Genomic DNA, 16,142 nt, shown 5'->3' on the forward strand with positions numbered 1-16,142 from the left:
TATATATATATATATATATATATATATATATATATATATATAATCCACAATATTTATAATATACATATTAATAATTAACATTTGCAACTTTCTATAAATTAATGTGTTAACTGATATAAATGTTTGAATGATCATGAATTCATATTATCTAATCATTTGTTTTCATTTATTATCTAATTAATTTTATATTCTCTGTCTGCTTTATTGCTTGTCATTATTATTGAGTGTTACAGGCAGACCAGGTGTTTATGAGAAGCTAACATTCTCTCATTCTTTGCAGGTTCCTCAGGACGAGTGGGGTGGCTTCTCGCCTGTGGGTCAGGATGACGAGATCCCGTGCAGGAGGATGAGGAGCGGCAGCTACATCAAGGCTATGGCAGAGGAGGACAGCGGAGACTCGGACTGCAGCCCAAAACCGTCACCCAAAGTCCAGGCCCGGAGAGCCAGTTACCTGAAAGCCACCCAGCCATCCCTCACTGAGATGACCACACTCAAGTGAGTCTGGAAAAGTGTTAGCTTGTGCATTTTGCTGCCGTGAAATCACATGGGAAATTAAATACATGTGCTGTATGTGTATGTCTTGTCTGTATGTGCTTAGACCTGCCGATCCTTCTGCAATTTCAATGAACCTTCATCTTGTCTGGGGTGATTTTAAACATGGTATTTTATGGGCAATCCACCCACTCTGCATCTCTTAGTGCTGTTAGAATGAGTCTCTAGAGACTGTGTAGTCCCATCCTTAAATCCATCTCTGTTCACACACAAATGCATACACACACTCTGTGCAATTTCATATAAAACCCCTTAATGTCCCGAGACTCTTACCAGTACAGTGCAAACCTTTAACTCTCCCCTTTATTAAAAATTCAACAGAACAAAGTAATTTCTTAGGGAATTTTCCTGTGCCTTTATAGTTCCTTCATTTATTCAGTTTCACACTGTTATATCATCTGAAAGTGGGCCTTTTTAATAAAAGTCCATCAAAGGCTTCAGTATTTATTAATTAACATGCATATTGCTATTATAGCCGTGTACTACTATACAGTGGCAACATATCCAACTTAGAAAATATACAGTGAAGTCAGTCACTTTTAGAATCCCACAGAGAGCAAACTAATTTGTATTCTAAAGAGAATCAACACTCACTTTTGGTTCTGTGTGTAAAAGTGAGCTTTGGTGTGTAAACTTTGCAAACAGGATTTGTATAATGTGAACATCATCGCTGTGGCAACAACAGATGCTCATCAGTGCAGTGTAATAATATACCCTTATTTTTTATTAAATTAAAGGGGTCATATGGTGCGATTTCAAGTTTTCCTTTCTCTTTGGAGTGTTTCAAGCTCTTGGTTCATGAAGGAGATCTGTAAAGTTGAAAAGACTAAAGTCTCAAATCCAAAGAGATATTCTTTATAACAGTTAAGACGCGGCCACCCCCCCGAAAACGTCTCATTCTAACACGCCCCCACATATCTATGTTACAATGTGGAAATATTTGTGTAATGCCGACCAAATGTTCACACAAAGAAAGAAGGCATGGTTTCAGTAACTGCAGTTAGTGTTAGTGTTATCTAAGCGAAAGCAAAAGCACTTTATTTGGCCTTGATGCATTTAGGAATCTTTAAGATTACTAGCAACAGAACAGCAACACATTTTATGGATGACCATTTAGTTTACCTAGGAGAGGTAATTCTGACTTTGCTATGACAATCTGGCACTTCTGAATCACCTACTGTACGTATGTTTTGTTATTAGTTTAAGTATTTGCTATAGACTGTTCAAATGCAGAGTTTTGCTTGTCGTGTGTATGTGTGCATGTGAAAGAGAGAGAGAGACAGGGTCACACAGTGGAGTCAGCTGTCTTAAAGGGATAGTTCACTTTGAAATTAAATTTTTGGTATGTTTTAGCTAGTTTAGCTATCCATTCTGATATTTTTAGGTCAAACCATTCTTGTCTGTGACTCATACAACGGAGGTCTATGGTCACCACCTCAAAGAGCATGCTCAGAGAACTCCAAATTAAACAATTCCCCATCGTAAGTACACATTGATGACCTTAAACATGAAATGAGCGGTTTGTGTGAGAAAACGTACTGTATTTATATCATTTTTACCTCTTGTACACAACCTTGTCCCACTGATCTGAGGGCGTGCCTGCTTCCTGATGTGTGACGTGTGCGCAATCTGGCTTAATCAGTGGTGTCAAAAGTACTGGCATTCATTACTCAAGTAGAAGTATAGATACTAGGGTTTAAAAAGACTTTTGTAGAAGTTGAAGTATCAACTCACGCTTTTTACTCAAGTAAAAGTGTAAAAGTACTGGTTTAAAAAACTACTTAAAGTATAAAAGTAAAAGTAATGTAAGGAAAAAAATGCCATTAAGAACAAAAGCTTGGGCCGTGCCACAGGGGCCTATTGTGCACTACCCCACCTCCTAAAAAAACATTTTTCTAAAGGCCATAATGACTATAATGTTATATTAAAATGTTCATGTTGAAAAGTTTGGGATGCACTAGGCTACATGTTTCAGCAACATATATGCCCATTGAAAATGAACTCATTTTAGTACAATGCAAATACATTAAAGGACTAGAGATATGATGACTAGTTGCCAATAAGTATTGTTATGGTGCAAAAAGTCAAACTTCAGAGGCATGTCATCAATAACCTTGAATGGAATGTAAATGTACATCCAAGCTTAGCTGCAGGAATCAGTGAGGGCAATGGACAAGAACATTGGTGCAGGCTAAGAAACAATTACTCTTGTGTGGTTGACTATTTACAATAAACATTATAGTGCTGTCAAAATGAATGATTATTCCAAGTGATTAATCAAAAACTAAAACTGAAAAATAAGTCATAATCCTGATACCTTCTTGATTGATAGCTTCTTGTATTCGGTACATACGTCTGCTATGTCCAGTGTTCGGGGGGTAATGAGTTACAAAGTTGATATAGAGCTTCACAGTCCCACCCACAGCCCGAGAGAGCTCTGGTGCCGGAAGTAATTTTCCCATTCATTTCTCCCATTCACTTTCGGAAAAATCCGTATCTAAAGAGTTTTAGAGCATGTGTGAGGATAACCAGCTACGGCTGAACTCATAAGCATATAACATATCATTTCAAGTGAAAAAATTAAGACAAAATCCAAAATTCAAAAGGTACAAGACTGTGTACATATTTTCATTTTGAGTACAGGAACTACTCATTCCATAAACCACCGCGCCCCATTAAATTCGACTGAAGCCACAACTGCGAACGAGGCAACGAGCCTTTTGAGCGACATCCAAATCTGATGACGGCCGCTCGCGCGAACTTTTTCCTCCAGTTAATTTTATTTTATATAGTGAATGTGCAGTAATTATATATTGTGTGCGTGTGTGAAAGTGGTTAACGATAACGTCAGCAATGGTGCAGTGCTTTGTATCTGACTGCAATCACTGCTCAGTTGTCAACACATGTCGTTGCCATTACACAAATGTTCAGTAAATGCACAAAAAGGTATGTCTAGGCTAAATATTGTTTTGACAGTGGCATTATAAAATGCTTGATATGACTCATTTCATATGGAGGCTACAGTAGCCTAGCTAAAGTTGACGATAATGCTAACTAAAGTTACCAACCTCCCTGCCAAACTCTCAATGGCAGCCAAGGAGATCATGATTGCACTGATAAGTCTACCGTGCAAAAACACAATACAGGTTTTTATTTTATTTTATTTTTTTATTAATGATCTTCAGTCTTCACGGACCTTCGAGGGGTTTAACCAGACGGTTATACGAGCTCCACCAATCAGATACATCACTGTGGGATTGTGGGATTGTTCAGGATTGTGGGTAATGAAGTACTTAGCCAAGACATCACGAATAAAAGGCATTTAGATCAAAACAAGGTTAGTGCCCATGATCTTTTTACGTTTATATGAGCATATACTGTCGCTTAGTACAGCCGTAGCTGGTTTTAAGTCTACCATGTATGGTTACGTTTTAATGGCTTATACCCCAAATGTCAATGCAGAAATTGCATTGAATTTTTAGTTCCGGCACCAGCTGTGGGTGGGACTGTGATGCTCTATAGCCTAGATATCACCACATTGTCATTTGTGTCATCAATCGCAAACGATAATTTATTAAAACGTCTCACTACCCAACTACCTACAGTAGCTTAATTTGTGGAGGACGAAGAGAAAGCACCCATTTGGCAAATGAGCCAGTAGTGAGAAATAAATAATAACTTTTAAGTAGGGTCCAGTGCCTTTTCTATACTTTTAAAATGGTACTGGCGCCTCAACGTGCCTGAACCGATACTTAAAAAAAAAAGAACTACAAAAAAAAATATGGATAACATTAAAGAACATTACAAATATTTAAAATAAATCCATAGCTTTCACCTTGGATGCTCTCATTTCCCAAGTTGTGCTTCCCTTAATCTAAGGCTAATAAATGTATTTCACAATCTGGGTCATTATTTAATACAAAACCACACATAATGTTTGTACTGTATCTCTGTCACTCACTCTGATATTTAGTTAAGATGAGTGCTGTCTGTCACTGTCTTAAATCAGTTCTGTGAATGACTGTATGCTCATTCTTTATAAAGTAGCAACAATCTCGTTTTTAAAATACAGTACTGTGCAAAAGTCTTATGGAAAAGAAAGAATAGTGTTTTCACCCCAAAAAAAGGGTTTTAAGCCAGTTATTTATATCTTTTGCTGCAATGTGTCAGTAGGACAGTAGTTGGTAACACTTTAGAATAAGGTTCCATTAGTTAATGTTAGTTAACTACTTTCGTTAACATGAACTAAGGAAGAACAATCTTTCTACAGCATTTATAAGTCTTAGTTCATGTTAATTTCAACATTTACTAATGCATTATTTAAATCAAAAGTTGTGCTTGTTAACATTAGTTAATGCACTGTGAATTACCATGAACTAACAATGAATAACTGTATTTTCATTAACTAACATTAACGAAGATGAATAAATACAGTAATAAATTTGTTATTCATTGTTTGTTCATGTTAATTAATACATTAACTAACATTGACTAATGGAACCTTATTCTAAAGTGTTACCCAGTAGTTTGCCATTAATTTTAATAATAATCTAGTGCAGTAATCAAGCAGTTTGACGATGGCAAAATGAATGTTTTGAAATGTAAACTGATATTTTATACTGACACTCTACAGCAAAATATATAAATAACTGTCCGAACACCATTCTTTTAAGTGAAAATACTGCCTAAGACTTTTGCACAGCAGTGTATGTATAAAGTACGTATGATTAAATTAAGTATATTTAAATAAGTGTAAGGAAACTTTACAGTAGATGAGAAACTGACTGATCGTGACCTTTTGTAAACTGTATTTATGACAAAGAACTTCACAGATACAGATATTCTAACAATCTATCGTAAACACACACCTTGTGTCCTCTGTCTCTGTTTGAGCTCGCGCTGCTCCACCGTGGTCGGCGGATTGAAGAGCGCGCTGAAAGACGGGAGGAGACCGGACTGACGCCGGTTTCATTAGAAATTTAAGCGGACTGACTCTGAGGCGATCGGATACTACTGGTTCCAACCTACTTTTAAGAAATATATTTTTTGATAAACGATCCCAAAACTGTCTATGCAGTGTGATGTGACTTGTGTCATGTGCAGGTGTGATGGATCGCTTATGGACCAATAGGGTGTCGGAATGGTATATGTGTATACTTCTCATCCAACCACAATCAAATTCACTCCATCCTGATGGCGCGATTTATCTGGATAGGGTTTTTTTCTTTCTCTCTCTCTGAACGATAACAATCCGGAATGAAATAGCAGTAACGAAGCTATTTTTTAAATTGTAAGGAGTAGAAAGTACAGATACTTGCGTGAAAATGTAAGGAGTAGAAGTAAAAAGTCGGCTGAAAAATAATTACTCAAGTAAAGTATAGATACCCCAAATTTCTACTTAAGTACAGTAACGAAGTATTTGTACTTCGTTACTTGACACCTCTGGGCTTAATCTGCGCAAGCGCTGCGAAGCGGCACAAGTGATCTCTCGCGCATGTACGTCACTCATTGTTTACACAGATTTCAGAAGTGTTACCTTTTACTGTTAAGATATAAACATATTTAGACATACAGGAAATCACAATGGAAGACGATTTCGATATATCAACAAAAAACTTTGAATTTTTTTCACAACTATATTTATTTGAACCAGAATGCACAGATCAAGTACTCAGAGTGATGGAGGAAGCATCCGCTGCAGCAGCACGTCTTCAAGCCTCAGAGAGACCGAGATCTTTTCAAAATTGGTGGTGTTTTGGTAGCAAGTCTTGTGAGATGCCAACAGAAGTGGAGAGCACATGTTGTCACGAATGGAACATAGCAATGCCAAAACTACAAGACGATGATGAGGACATTGACAGTATCGCATCACAAACCTGCCTGACTGAAGATTCTGAGTTTTCTCTGCTGTTGAGCCGCAGCGTTTTGCATGTTGTGTTTAGTTGAAAGGGGAAGCCGTGGCCTCTGGTTAGATAGTCGGGCTCGGAATCAAAGGGTTGTGAGTTCCGAGTCTCGGGCCGGCAGGAATTGTTGGTGGGGGGAGTGCATGTACAGTACTCTCTCCAACTTCAATACCATGACTTAGGTGCCCTTGAGAAAGGTACCGAACCCCCAACTGCTCCCCGGGCACGGCAGCCCAATGGCTGCCCACTGCTCCGGGTGTGTGTTCACTGCTGTGTGTGTGCACTTTGGATTCGTTAAAAGCAGAGCACGAATTCTGAGTTGGGTCACCATACTTGTCCGTATGTCACGTCACTTTATGTTTTTTTAGTTTGCCAGAGGGACCCAGTGGCACGCTGTCAGTAGAGTGAGTAATGTGTTGTATTTTTATTATTATCGCAACGATTATAGGGTGCATTATGAACCAGTTAATCAATTACAATTACTGCATTATATTTCAGACAGTGCAGATTGGTGGCGTATCGTGTGGTAAACAGTAAACCATGAGTGTCGTACACGCGAGAGATCACTTCCTGCGCTTGCGCAGACTAAGCCAGAGCGCGCACACATCACACACCAGGAAGCGCGAGCGCCCTCAGATCACTTGGACGTGGTTGTGTATAAGAGGTAAAAAAAATATATATACTGTTCTTTTACTCACACACACTGCTCGTTTGTGTCTTAGGCCATCAATGTGTACTTGTGATGGGGAATTGTTTAATTTGGATTCTGTGCATGCTCTTTGAGGTGGTGACCATAGACCTGCATTACATGAGTGACAGACAAGAACGGTTTGACTTAAAAATATCAAAATTGAAACTACTGCGGAAACAAAGACACCTATATCTTGGATGCCCTTGAGGTAAGCTAAAACATACCAAAATTTAATTTCAAAGTGAACTATCACTTTAACCTTCCATGGCTTGTTACTGCAAACACATACGAGCTTCATCACTGTGTCTGTCACGCGACTCTGTTACTCTTTCGGGCTTGAACTGATGGTAAAACTAAGGACATTATTAACTGTCCTTACATTTATTTTGAAAAATGAAGCTCGCAATTACGGAAAGAGGTGTTACCTTTCCAACGAGTGTTTGCTTTGTTCAGCCAATCACAATGCACTGAGTCAGTGAATGGATAAAGCATCATATGACCCCTTTAATACTTTTATTCAGCAACGATGGACATTTATATGTAATTATCATGTCACAAAAGATTTCCATTTCAAATAAATCATGTTCTTTTGAACTTTTCTATTCATTAAAGGGTTGTGAAAAAAATATATAAATTTCCACGTGGCACATTTTTTTGTTGTTTGTTTTTGAAGACTGGAATAAAAGCTGAGAATTCAGCTTTGCCATCAAATAAATTAATTTCATTTTAAAATATATTTAAATAGAAAGAGTTTATTTTAAATTGTTTACAGTTTTCACTACTCAAATATATATATATATATTTAATTAATGTTTTTAATACATTGAATTTAATTTAATTTAAATATTTTGTAATATTTACATTTTACAGAATTACACTAGGACGTGTAAACGTGTATATATATATATATATATATATATATATATATATATATATATATATGGAAACAATATAACAATATAATTCATATTATATATTTAATCTCCTCAAGCGTATGATGTTAAAAACCTAATGTGCATCAATAAAGTAATGTCGTTCCAAATGAATGCATTTTGAACTCTTCAGATATTCCCTTCTCAGTGTGTAGGGAATGGCGAACAGCGCGTGGGGTCCCTGTGATGTGCTCTTTATCTTTTTATGCTTGACAGGAAGTGCTGCAGCATAGGATATTTATATCATTTATTGAACTCAGAAATGGACACACACATTCAAATACACATAAACTCCTGTACACACACATACATGAAACTGTGCTGGTAAATATTACCCAATCGAAGTAGAAATTTCTAAGCCTTTGAACCATAAACACACTTTCTTTTCAGACACACAGTAATATAGTAGACGTGCATTCATGTGTATTTATACAACCACATGTATACACAGAGAGAAAAAACCGCAGGGGGAAACGTTAGGTGTACATGTTCATAAAGGATTTTGCATATGTATTATGCTACCATCTGTTTTAATGGGAGGTTGAAAAATTTGACACAAATCACCAGAACACCGGCGTGACGAGACAAAACCAATAAAACCCATTACAAATGAGTAGGGGTGTCCCCGACTAAGGATTTTCCTAGTCAAATTGGAATTTTCAACTGATAGTCGAATCATATATTTGCGGGCGGGGAAAAATACATTAACAAGAGTCAAGTCAGACATTCGACTAACATAATTACTGATGTTAAAGCTGCGGTAGGTAACTTTTGACGCTCTAGCGGTCAATGAACAGAACTGCTTGCGTCTTGCGGAAGAACATCGTAGCCGGAACTACTTCTCTCTGTTTATGTCTATGAAGAATCAAAAAGGTACTGGGTTACTCTGCCGCGGTATCCCCGACGCAATCTAAAATAGTCTGAATATAAACACTTATTATAGGTGCACCCTAGTGATTCAGGACAAGCTAAAAACATGGTTTGGAAAATGGATTCATGGTGTACTCGCTTATTATATACATTTTTCTACATTTTGAACACAAACAAAGTTACGGACCGCAGCTCTGATTGGTTATTTTTTACCGGGAGTGATGGATTTTCTGTAAATGGCAATAGGACCACTGGGAGGAGCCAGAGGAGCCAGAGGAGCTTTTTTCACAGATTATCTGTCTCATATTCTACTGTCAGGACATAATGACAGGTTTAACAAATATGTAAAAAATATATTTTTTACAAAAGTTACCTACTGCAGCTTTAACACAAAGGAAAAATGTGTAACGATCACCTTGCAGATATAAATGGGGTAAATAATGTTTTATGTTTTGATTAACAGATATCTAACACTTAACGTCGGCGAAACCATAACAATTAACTTTTTTTTTGTTACTTTTTACAATAGTGCTTTCATTATAACGTTAGCCTAAAACGTTAGCAGTTAATGTTCTGCATTTCTGTTTTGAGCTGCGTGCGCTGAAGATGACCAGTAGAGTGGACGCATTTGATAGCAAGTTTTTAATCAATGGGATTAAACTCATAATTTCATCCTTTAAATATGTAAATGTACTTACAGTTTGTGAGTCAGAACAGCTGGCATTGAACTAGTCTCCCAGCATCAGGAAACAGTCCTCCATAAAATGCACTGCACACATCTGAATATTTGGGATGGACTGTTGTGGAACAGTGTTGTAAATACAACTTAACCACTGATTTCTAGTTGTGTCCTCTTTTGGAAGGCCAAACAAAGTATTTTCACTTTTGCAAGGAAACACACAGCCTTCTTTCTTTGCATGAACATTTGGGTGGCATTATGCAAATGTTCCCACATCGTGACGTAGACATGTGGGGGCATTTTAGAATGAGCCATTTTAGGGGGGCATGGACATGTCTTAACTTTTATAAAGAATATCTCTTTGGGTTTGAGAATTTAGTGTTTGCAACTTAAGGGATCTTATCTATTCACGAACAGCTTGTAACACTCCAAAGAGAAAGGACAACTTGTAATGGCATTATATGACCCCATTAATATTCATTTATTATATATGATTAGTTATACAATTTTAAATGATGATAATGTGTCATACTGCAACAGACCAAACTTTAACCAAAACATTTTGAAAAATCCTTATTTATATTAAAATCAGCTATAATGTTTTTAATTTCAAATAATTGAAACATGCTTAAATAGTTTCAGTGTATTAAATGTGTGCATAATTTATCTACAGCATAAAATGTGAAAACTTTGTAAAAAGCTGAGCTCCAGAATAACAGCATGTAAGCAGAATAACTGAGCATTGTCCTATTTTTCCACTATATATAATTACATGCTTTCCTTCTCCTAGTACACCTCAGCAAACTTCTACTATTTAGTTGTTTTTTTCATAGATAGCTGCTTTAATTTATTCATCCACTCTCCTCTCTTCCTCTAAATCTATTTATGTACTTTTCCCGCATTCTTCCCTCTTTGTTTCTCTTTTACTCCCTCTCTTTTTTTCTCTCTCTCTACATTCCTCACTCCAGTGAAGAATGACTAATGTGTGTTTTTTTCTAGCTGTAACTGCATACTATTTTAAGAGCCACATCCATAATTAAGATTGACTCGACCTGGAGGGATAGAATATGTGTTTGTGCACTTTAATATGTTTCTGTGTTCATATTTCAAGGACCTGATTGCCCATCCACATCTAAACACAAACAGTTGAAAACTAGTACTAATTATGAGGAGTTCATGTTTACTTTGGTCTTAGATATATGAAGAGTACACTAAAACACACACACATAGGTTGAGTTGTTTTTAGGTCAACAGTAATGATTGTGAGATTTCTGTTTGAGGAAAACAAAGGATTGTGATGAATTGGGTGCGAGTTACAAGAGTAATCTCACCTCTCATTTCATTCCCATACCTCATTAAATACTTGTAGACCTGTTCTCGTTCTCTTTCTGTTTGCAGGATCAGTACGGAGTCCCATTCCCCCAAGCTGCAGATCCGGAGTCACAGTTACCTGCGAGCGGTGAGTGAGGTTTCAATCAACCGCAGTTTGGACAGTCTGGACCCGGCCGGTCTGCTGGCCTCACCAAAATTTCGCTCCCGAAACGAGAGCTACATGAGGGCCATGAGCACCATCAGCCAGGTTGGTCATCGCCCCTCATTCTCTGGTGGAAATCGCCATTAAGATACTGATCTTACACCAGTGGGAAACAACAACTGGGCCTGGATCAGATCCTAAAGGTGATTTCCAACCAGAGCCTTCCTCAACGTCAGCCTTCAAGAAGGTTTGCAAAGGGGAGGAAAAAAATGCAAACAAAAAGGAGTTTTTCTTGAGTATTTTGCTCAAGTACTCAATTTTTGCTCAATTCCATTGATCATCTCATAGAATCATCTCATTATCATCTCTTTATCCATGCGTTATTCAGAATTTGAATTTGCGTACTATCACTATGGTATGGAAGATTCGTATGTTAGTGAATACTGTGTTAAAGGTGCCCTAGTTAGTGTACCTCTTGACAATAAGGCTAAAGCCCCAAGTATACTTCAATTTTGACACAAATAATAGTGAACGTATGCAGCTGAACACATTGCCATTTGATAGCATGTGCTAGCACTGAATTGTTCATATAGTTTATTTATCACCTGCTTGAGATGATTTGAAAAACCATATATTGTCGTAATCGTTTATACTAATGTCTTCGTGTTTCCAAAAATGTCTGTTTTTCTGTGAAAATAACTGTTTTCATAAAGCAATTGATGGATGCTTTTGTCCATATTAGGAGTTTCCTGGAATGACTTTCTATGAATGAAACGCACACTGCAGGAGAGTTTAGCGCTCCGTGATGTTCATCTCGTCTTCTGGGTTCGAATAAAATATCAGGTTATGCGCAGACTGTCCTGTCTCTTTGAGTTTAAATCTATATATTTCCACAACAGCTCTTGCAAACCTCTACGCGAACAAACTTGACCGACGAATTTCCGTGATATTAAAAGTGAGGGGGACACGTCCCCCGCGTCCCCCTCATAATCTACGCCCCCTGCTGTAATGTAACAGGCAACCGTTAGAAAACGTTATTTGTTTTCTCTGATTTTCTGAATACGGATTAACGCTTTGGGCACACCCCCCATCCGCTGAAAATAACTGCATTTACTATGTACAGATTAAGTGCAACAGGAATATGTATTAAGTTTATTTAAAACATTCTGAAATCACCAAGGTACTGTAAATATGCATTGCTGTCAATTTTAATAAATTTTAATAGTTATTTATGAATTGCTTTATGTATTACAAAACAAAAAGCACTTCTTCTTCATCATTTTCTTGTCTGATGAATTCAACTCATCGTTCTAACCACAACCTCGCCCCTCCCCACCCCCCAACCATTTAAATTTCCATAGGCAGGAATTATTTTAATGATATTCTAATGAGTCACTTTGTGACATCACAAAAACCCAGAAAACAACGCTGTAGTCCAAACGAGCCGTTCATTATATTTCTTGAAAAGGGATTTTAAAAATTTTTTTAGCGGTTCATTAAAGCGGTTCATTCAAACACGGAAATATTTGCATAATGCCGCCCAAATTCTGAGAATTCTGGTAAGCTGTCGGACAAGGGCCGGGCTAAGGCCTAGATTTGAGGCCCGTGCAGTGCTTTAGGCTGTTATAGCTAACAGGAGGAGTAGATGCTAGTAACAAAATATGTGTAAGTGTGTGGAGATGAGTTGTCATGTTTAGCTACTGTTAGTTTAAATACTTGACGGTAATTTTCAAGGAGAGTTGGAGTCAGTGAAGCCTTTTAAGTGGTGTTCTTCCTTGTTAGCATGTGTAGCAAAGAGATTTTTATGGTGCGTTTTCAGGATTAGTGTCTGTTAGCATGGGATTTCAAAGTGAGTTGTCAAGATTAGCTTCTGTAGTCCTGGGATAAGGTGACAGGCAGAATTTACAACTGGGACAATTTTAAGGTGAGTGTTCAGAGGCTGACGGCTCACTCAGACAGAGAGCAGCCCTAAACTTTTAGAGAGCTGCTTCCTCCCACCCACGAAAAAAAGACACTGCCCTCAGGCATATGTGTGAAAGTGTGTCTTTTTGGCTCCCTGAGGATACATAATCTTTTTTGAGACAAAAAGCTCAGTCTGCTCACCATTGGTCCCTCATGTGTATCGTGAATGTTGGGCCTTGTATGTGTGTACATGCATACATATGTGTCAGTGTGGTGTGTTTCTCTATGGGTTTTTATTGCTACTAGATGATTTGCAAATATTGGAGCATGTTTCTCTGTAGTCTCTTTTAGCCAATGACGAACACTCTGCTGTCTATCCTCCAATCACAACTCACTATTAGTCCTCCAGTCACATGATGCTCAAAACATTGTGTTTCCACTTCCTTTCCAACCTTAGGTCATGCTTAGCTCACTTCCTCTGATAAGTTTCTGTGTAAATCCAATCACGCTTCTTCAGCTTCTCGGCTGTAGTATAGAAAGAGCACCTGATTTTGCTTTCACTTGTACAAATTTCCTCCCCTCTGCACTCTTTTTTTCTGTTGTCTGTATTAGTGTGTTAAACCCTATTATTCAAGATGCAGCTTGGCCGTAAGAGGGATAAACTGAGCCTACATGACAAATTACAGCTCAGGATTTAACAATTTGCACATCCCCCAATAATTTATCTTACATCAATATTATTTAGGATGTCATGATATTTTAAGCTGAAATGAAGTTGATTAGTAAGTAAATATACGTTAAAGTCTATAAAAAAATAACATCACATATTTTTCTTAAACACACTAATACACTAGTGTTTTTTATTCTTTGCAATTTTCTTGCTTGCTTTTGTATTTTGTTAAATGTTTTGCTTGATGTTTCAACATTTCTGAAAGACATTTTCCAACACTAAAAAAGGTTTATATGGCAACAAAGGATCTTAGATTGTGAATGCAGGTTTATTAGTACTTTAATTTAAATATTGTATTAACATACTTATATGAATTTAGTTAAATTATAATAACACAATATATATATTTGATAATTTATTCATACATATTATTTTATTTGCATTTGTATATTTTGTGTTGTATTCTATTTAATTGTTAAGTATATCTAAAAAACTATAATATAAATAATACAATTTATATGATATACAAATAAAAATTGATTAACGAATGAATCAAACATATATATTATGTTAAAATACTTTTGCATTTTAAAAGTGAATTCATTTTTATAAGGGGATCACTATTTTTGACTACTTTTCCAAATGATTCATTTTAATCTTTGGTTATCAGTTTTATACATCCCTTCACATGTGGTATAGTTTTACCGTACCTTTAGTATTCATAACTCGGGACTAAAAGTCATGAAATACATCTTTCAAAATGTATGAAACAATAGGATTAAAACTAACCTTAATCCTGGGTTTAGTGTGAAAAGTCACATGTATGTTTGTAGAGCTTTGCAGAACTTCATATGATCTTACTAGAATCCTCTGCCCTCTTAATACAGTGATTTAAAGTCATTGTACATGAATAAGCCTTGAGCTAACATCTTGAAAGCTGCTCATTCAGCTATCCCAAGACAGCATGTGGTGACGCGTTGTCTCCCCCTGCAGGTGAGCGAGGTGGAAGTGAACGGGCAGATCGAGGCCGTGTGTGAGAGTGTGTTCAGTGAAACTTCTCAGGCTGTGGATGCTCTGGATTTGCCGGGGTCCGGATGCTTCCGCGTGAGGAGCCACAGTTATGTGCGGGCCATCGAAAAGGGCTGCTCGCAGGAGGAAGAAGAGGAGAGAGCGATACGTCAAGCCATCTCACCACCTCGAAGTACAACTACTGTTAGAACCATCCAGAACAGTACAGGTACGAGCACCTTAAAACCTGGTAAGATAACTGCTATTATTGTAGGAGTTTAGAATAATATTTTCTAATTACTAATGCCTTTTTTTGATTTCTGGAAAATAATTATTAGAATGTGCAAACACATCTGTTCAAGTTGTTTGGAAAATATATGGAATCGTTTTTACTTGTTTACTCATAGTTTAGAAGGGCAGGGTTCACAAACTCACAAACACACAAAAAAAATTTTTTATTATATTATTATTTCAAATAATTCACATGAAGAATGGAGATTCCATTTCCTAGAACTTGGCACATGTCTTTTTAAGCTAGATATTAAAAGATTTTTTTCCCCACATCATTCCTCATTTAAAAAATCTGTTTAGTCATTGACCCATCATAACTTTATTTAAAGTATATATATATATATATATATATATATATATATATATATATATATATATATATATATATATATATATATATATATATAGTCAACTGTAGCTGTTGAATATAACTATTGAATTGTAAATGGCTTTATAAATTCCAGACATTCTTGCTGCTATAAAAATAAAGGTTCTTTATGGGGATTGATGGTTCCATGAAGATCATTTAACATCTATGGAACCTTTTCATAGCACAAAAGGTTCTTTATAGTGACTAACATGAGTCTATGGATATAGAAGGACACAACCAAAATAAGTGCAACAAAGGCAAGGCCAAAATACCAAACAAAAAGTAATCCAATGAGGTAAAACCTCTAAATAATCTACAAAAGTCATACCCTAACTCCCTTCCTAGCCCCAAAACAGGACAAAACCAGTTAAACAAAACCTCCACCAACCTCCCTACAGCTTCCCAACAAACAAACAAACCAACAATCAGTAAAGTAAATATTAAACTAGACATAAATTTAAATGACATTAATCTCACACTGTCATCAGGGTCGTGGTCAGCTAATTAAAAAATATTTACAGACAAGTGGGATGAAGGGAGGCCGGAGAGAAAGAGAAAGAGCTGTTGAGACAAATTAAGATGAGAGAGGAAACAGACACACAATAGATAGAGATTAGATTTTGTAATTTTTGGGAATTTAATCAGTTAACCCAAACAAACTGTGTGGAAGAGTTTAGTTTTGAAGTTAGATTTAATATGTGAGAAAAGTAAAGTTCTCCTCCTGTGAAGTGAAGAGTAGAGAGAGAGTATGAGAATTCATTCATTTTCAAAGAGAGTTGGCAATTTAAAACCCCTTAACT

The 16,142-nt window shown here is 36.7% G+C and overlaps 1 protein-coding gene across 8 annotated transcripts in view; it reads left to right on the forward strand.

Moving 5' to 3' along the window:
* Positions 1-16,142, forward strand: part of LOC127946194 (disks large-associated protein 1) — a 121,401-nt gene that overhangs the window by 72,908 nt on the left and 32,351 nt on the right. For 7 of the 8 annotated variants that reach the window (XM_052542583.1, XM_052542588.1, XM_052542586.1 and 4 more), the window contains exons 4-6: positions 281-495; positions 11,026-11,206; positions 14,667-14,910. In XM_052542583.1, the coding sequence (XP_052398543.1) occupies positions 281-495; positions 11,026-11,206; positions 14,667-14,910 (640 nt within the window). The remainder of the gene's footprint in view (positions 1-280; positions 496-11,025; positions 11,207-14,666; positions 14,911-16,142) is intronic. The other variant, XM_052542589.1, reaches the window with a different exon arrangement.

Source organism: Carassius gibelio, chromosome A24 (assembly GCF_023724105.1).
Source record: "Carassius gibelio isolate Cgi1373 ecotype wild population from Czech Republic chromosome A24, carGib1.2-hapl.c, whole genome shotgun sequence".
Taxonomy (NCBI): domain Eukaryota; kingdom Metazoa; phylum Chordata; class Actinopteri; order Cypriniformes; family Cyprinidae; genus Carassius; species Carassius gibelio.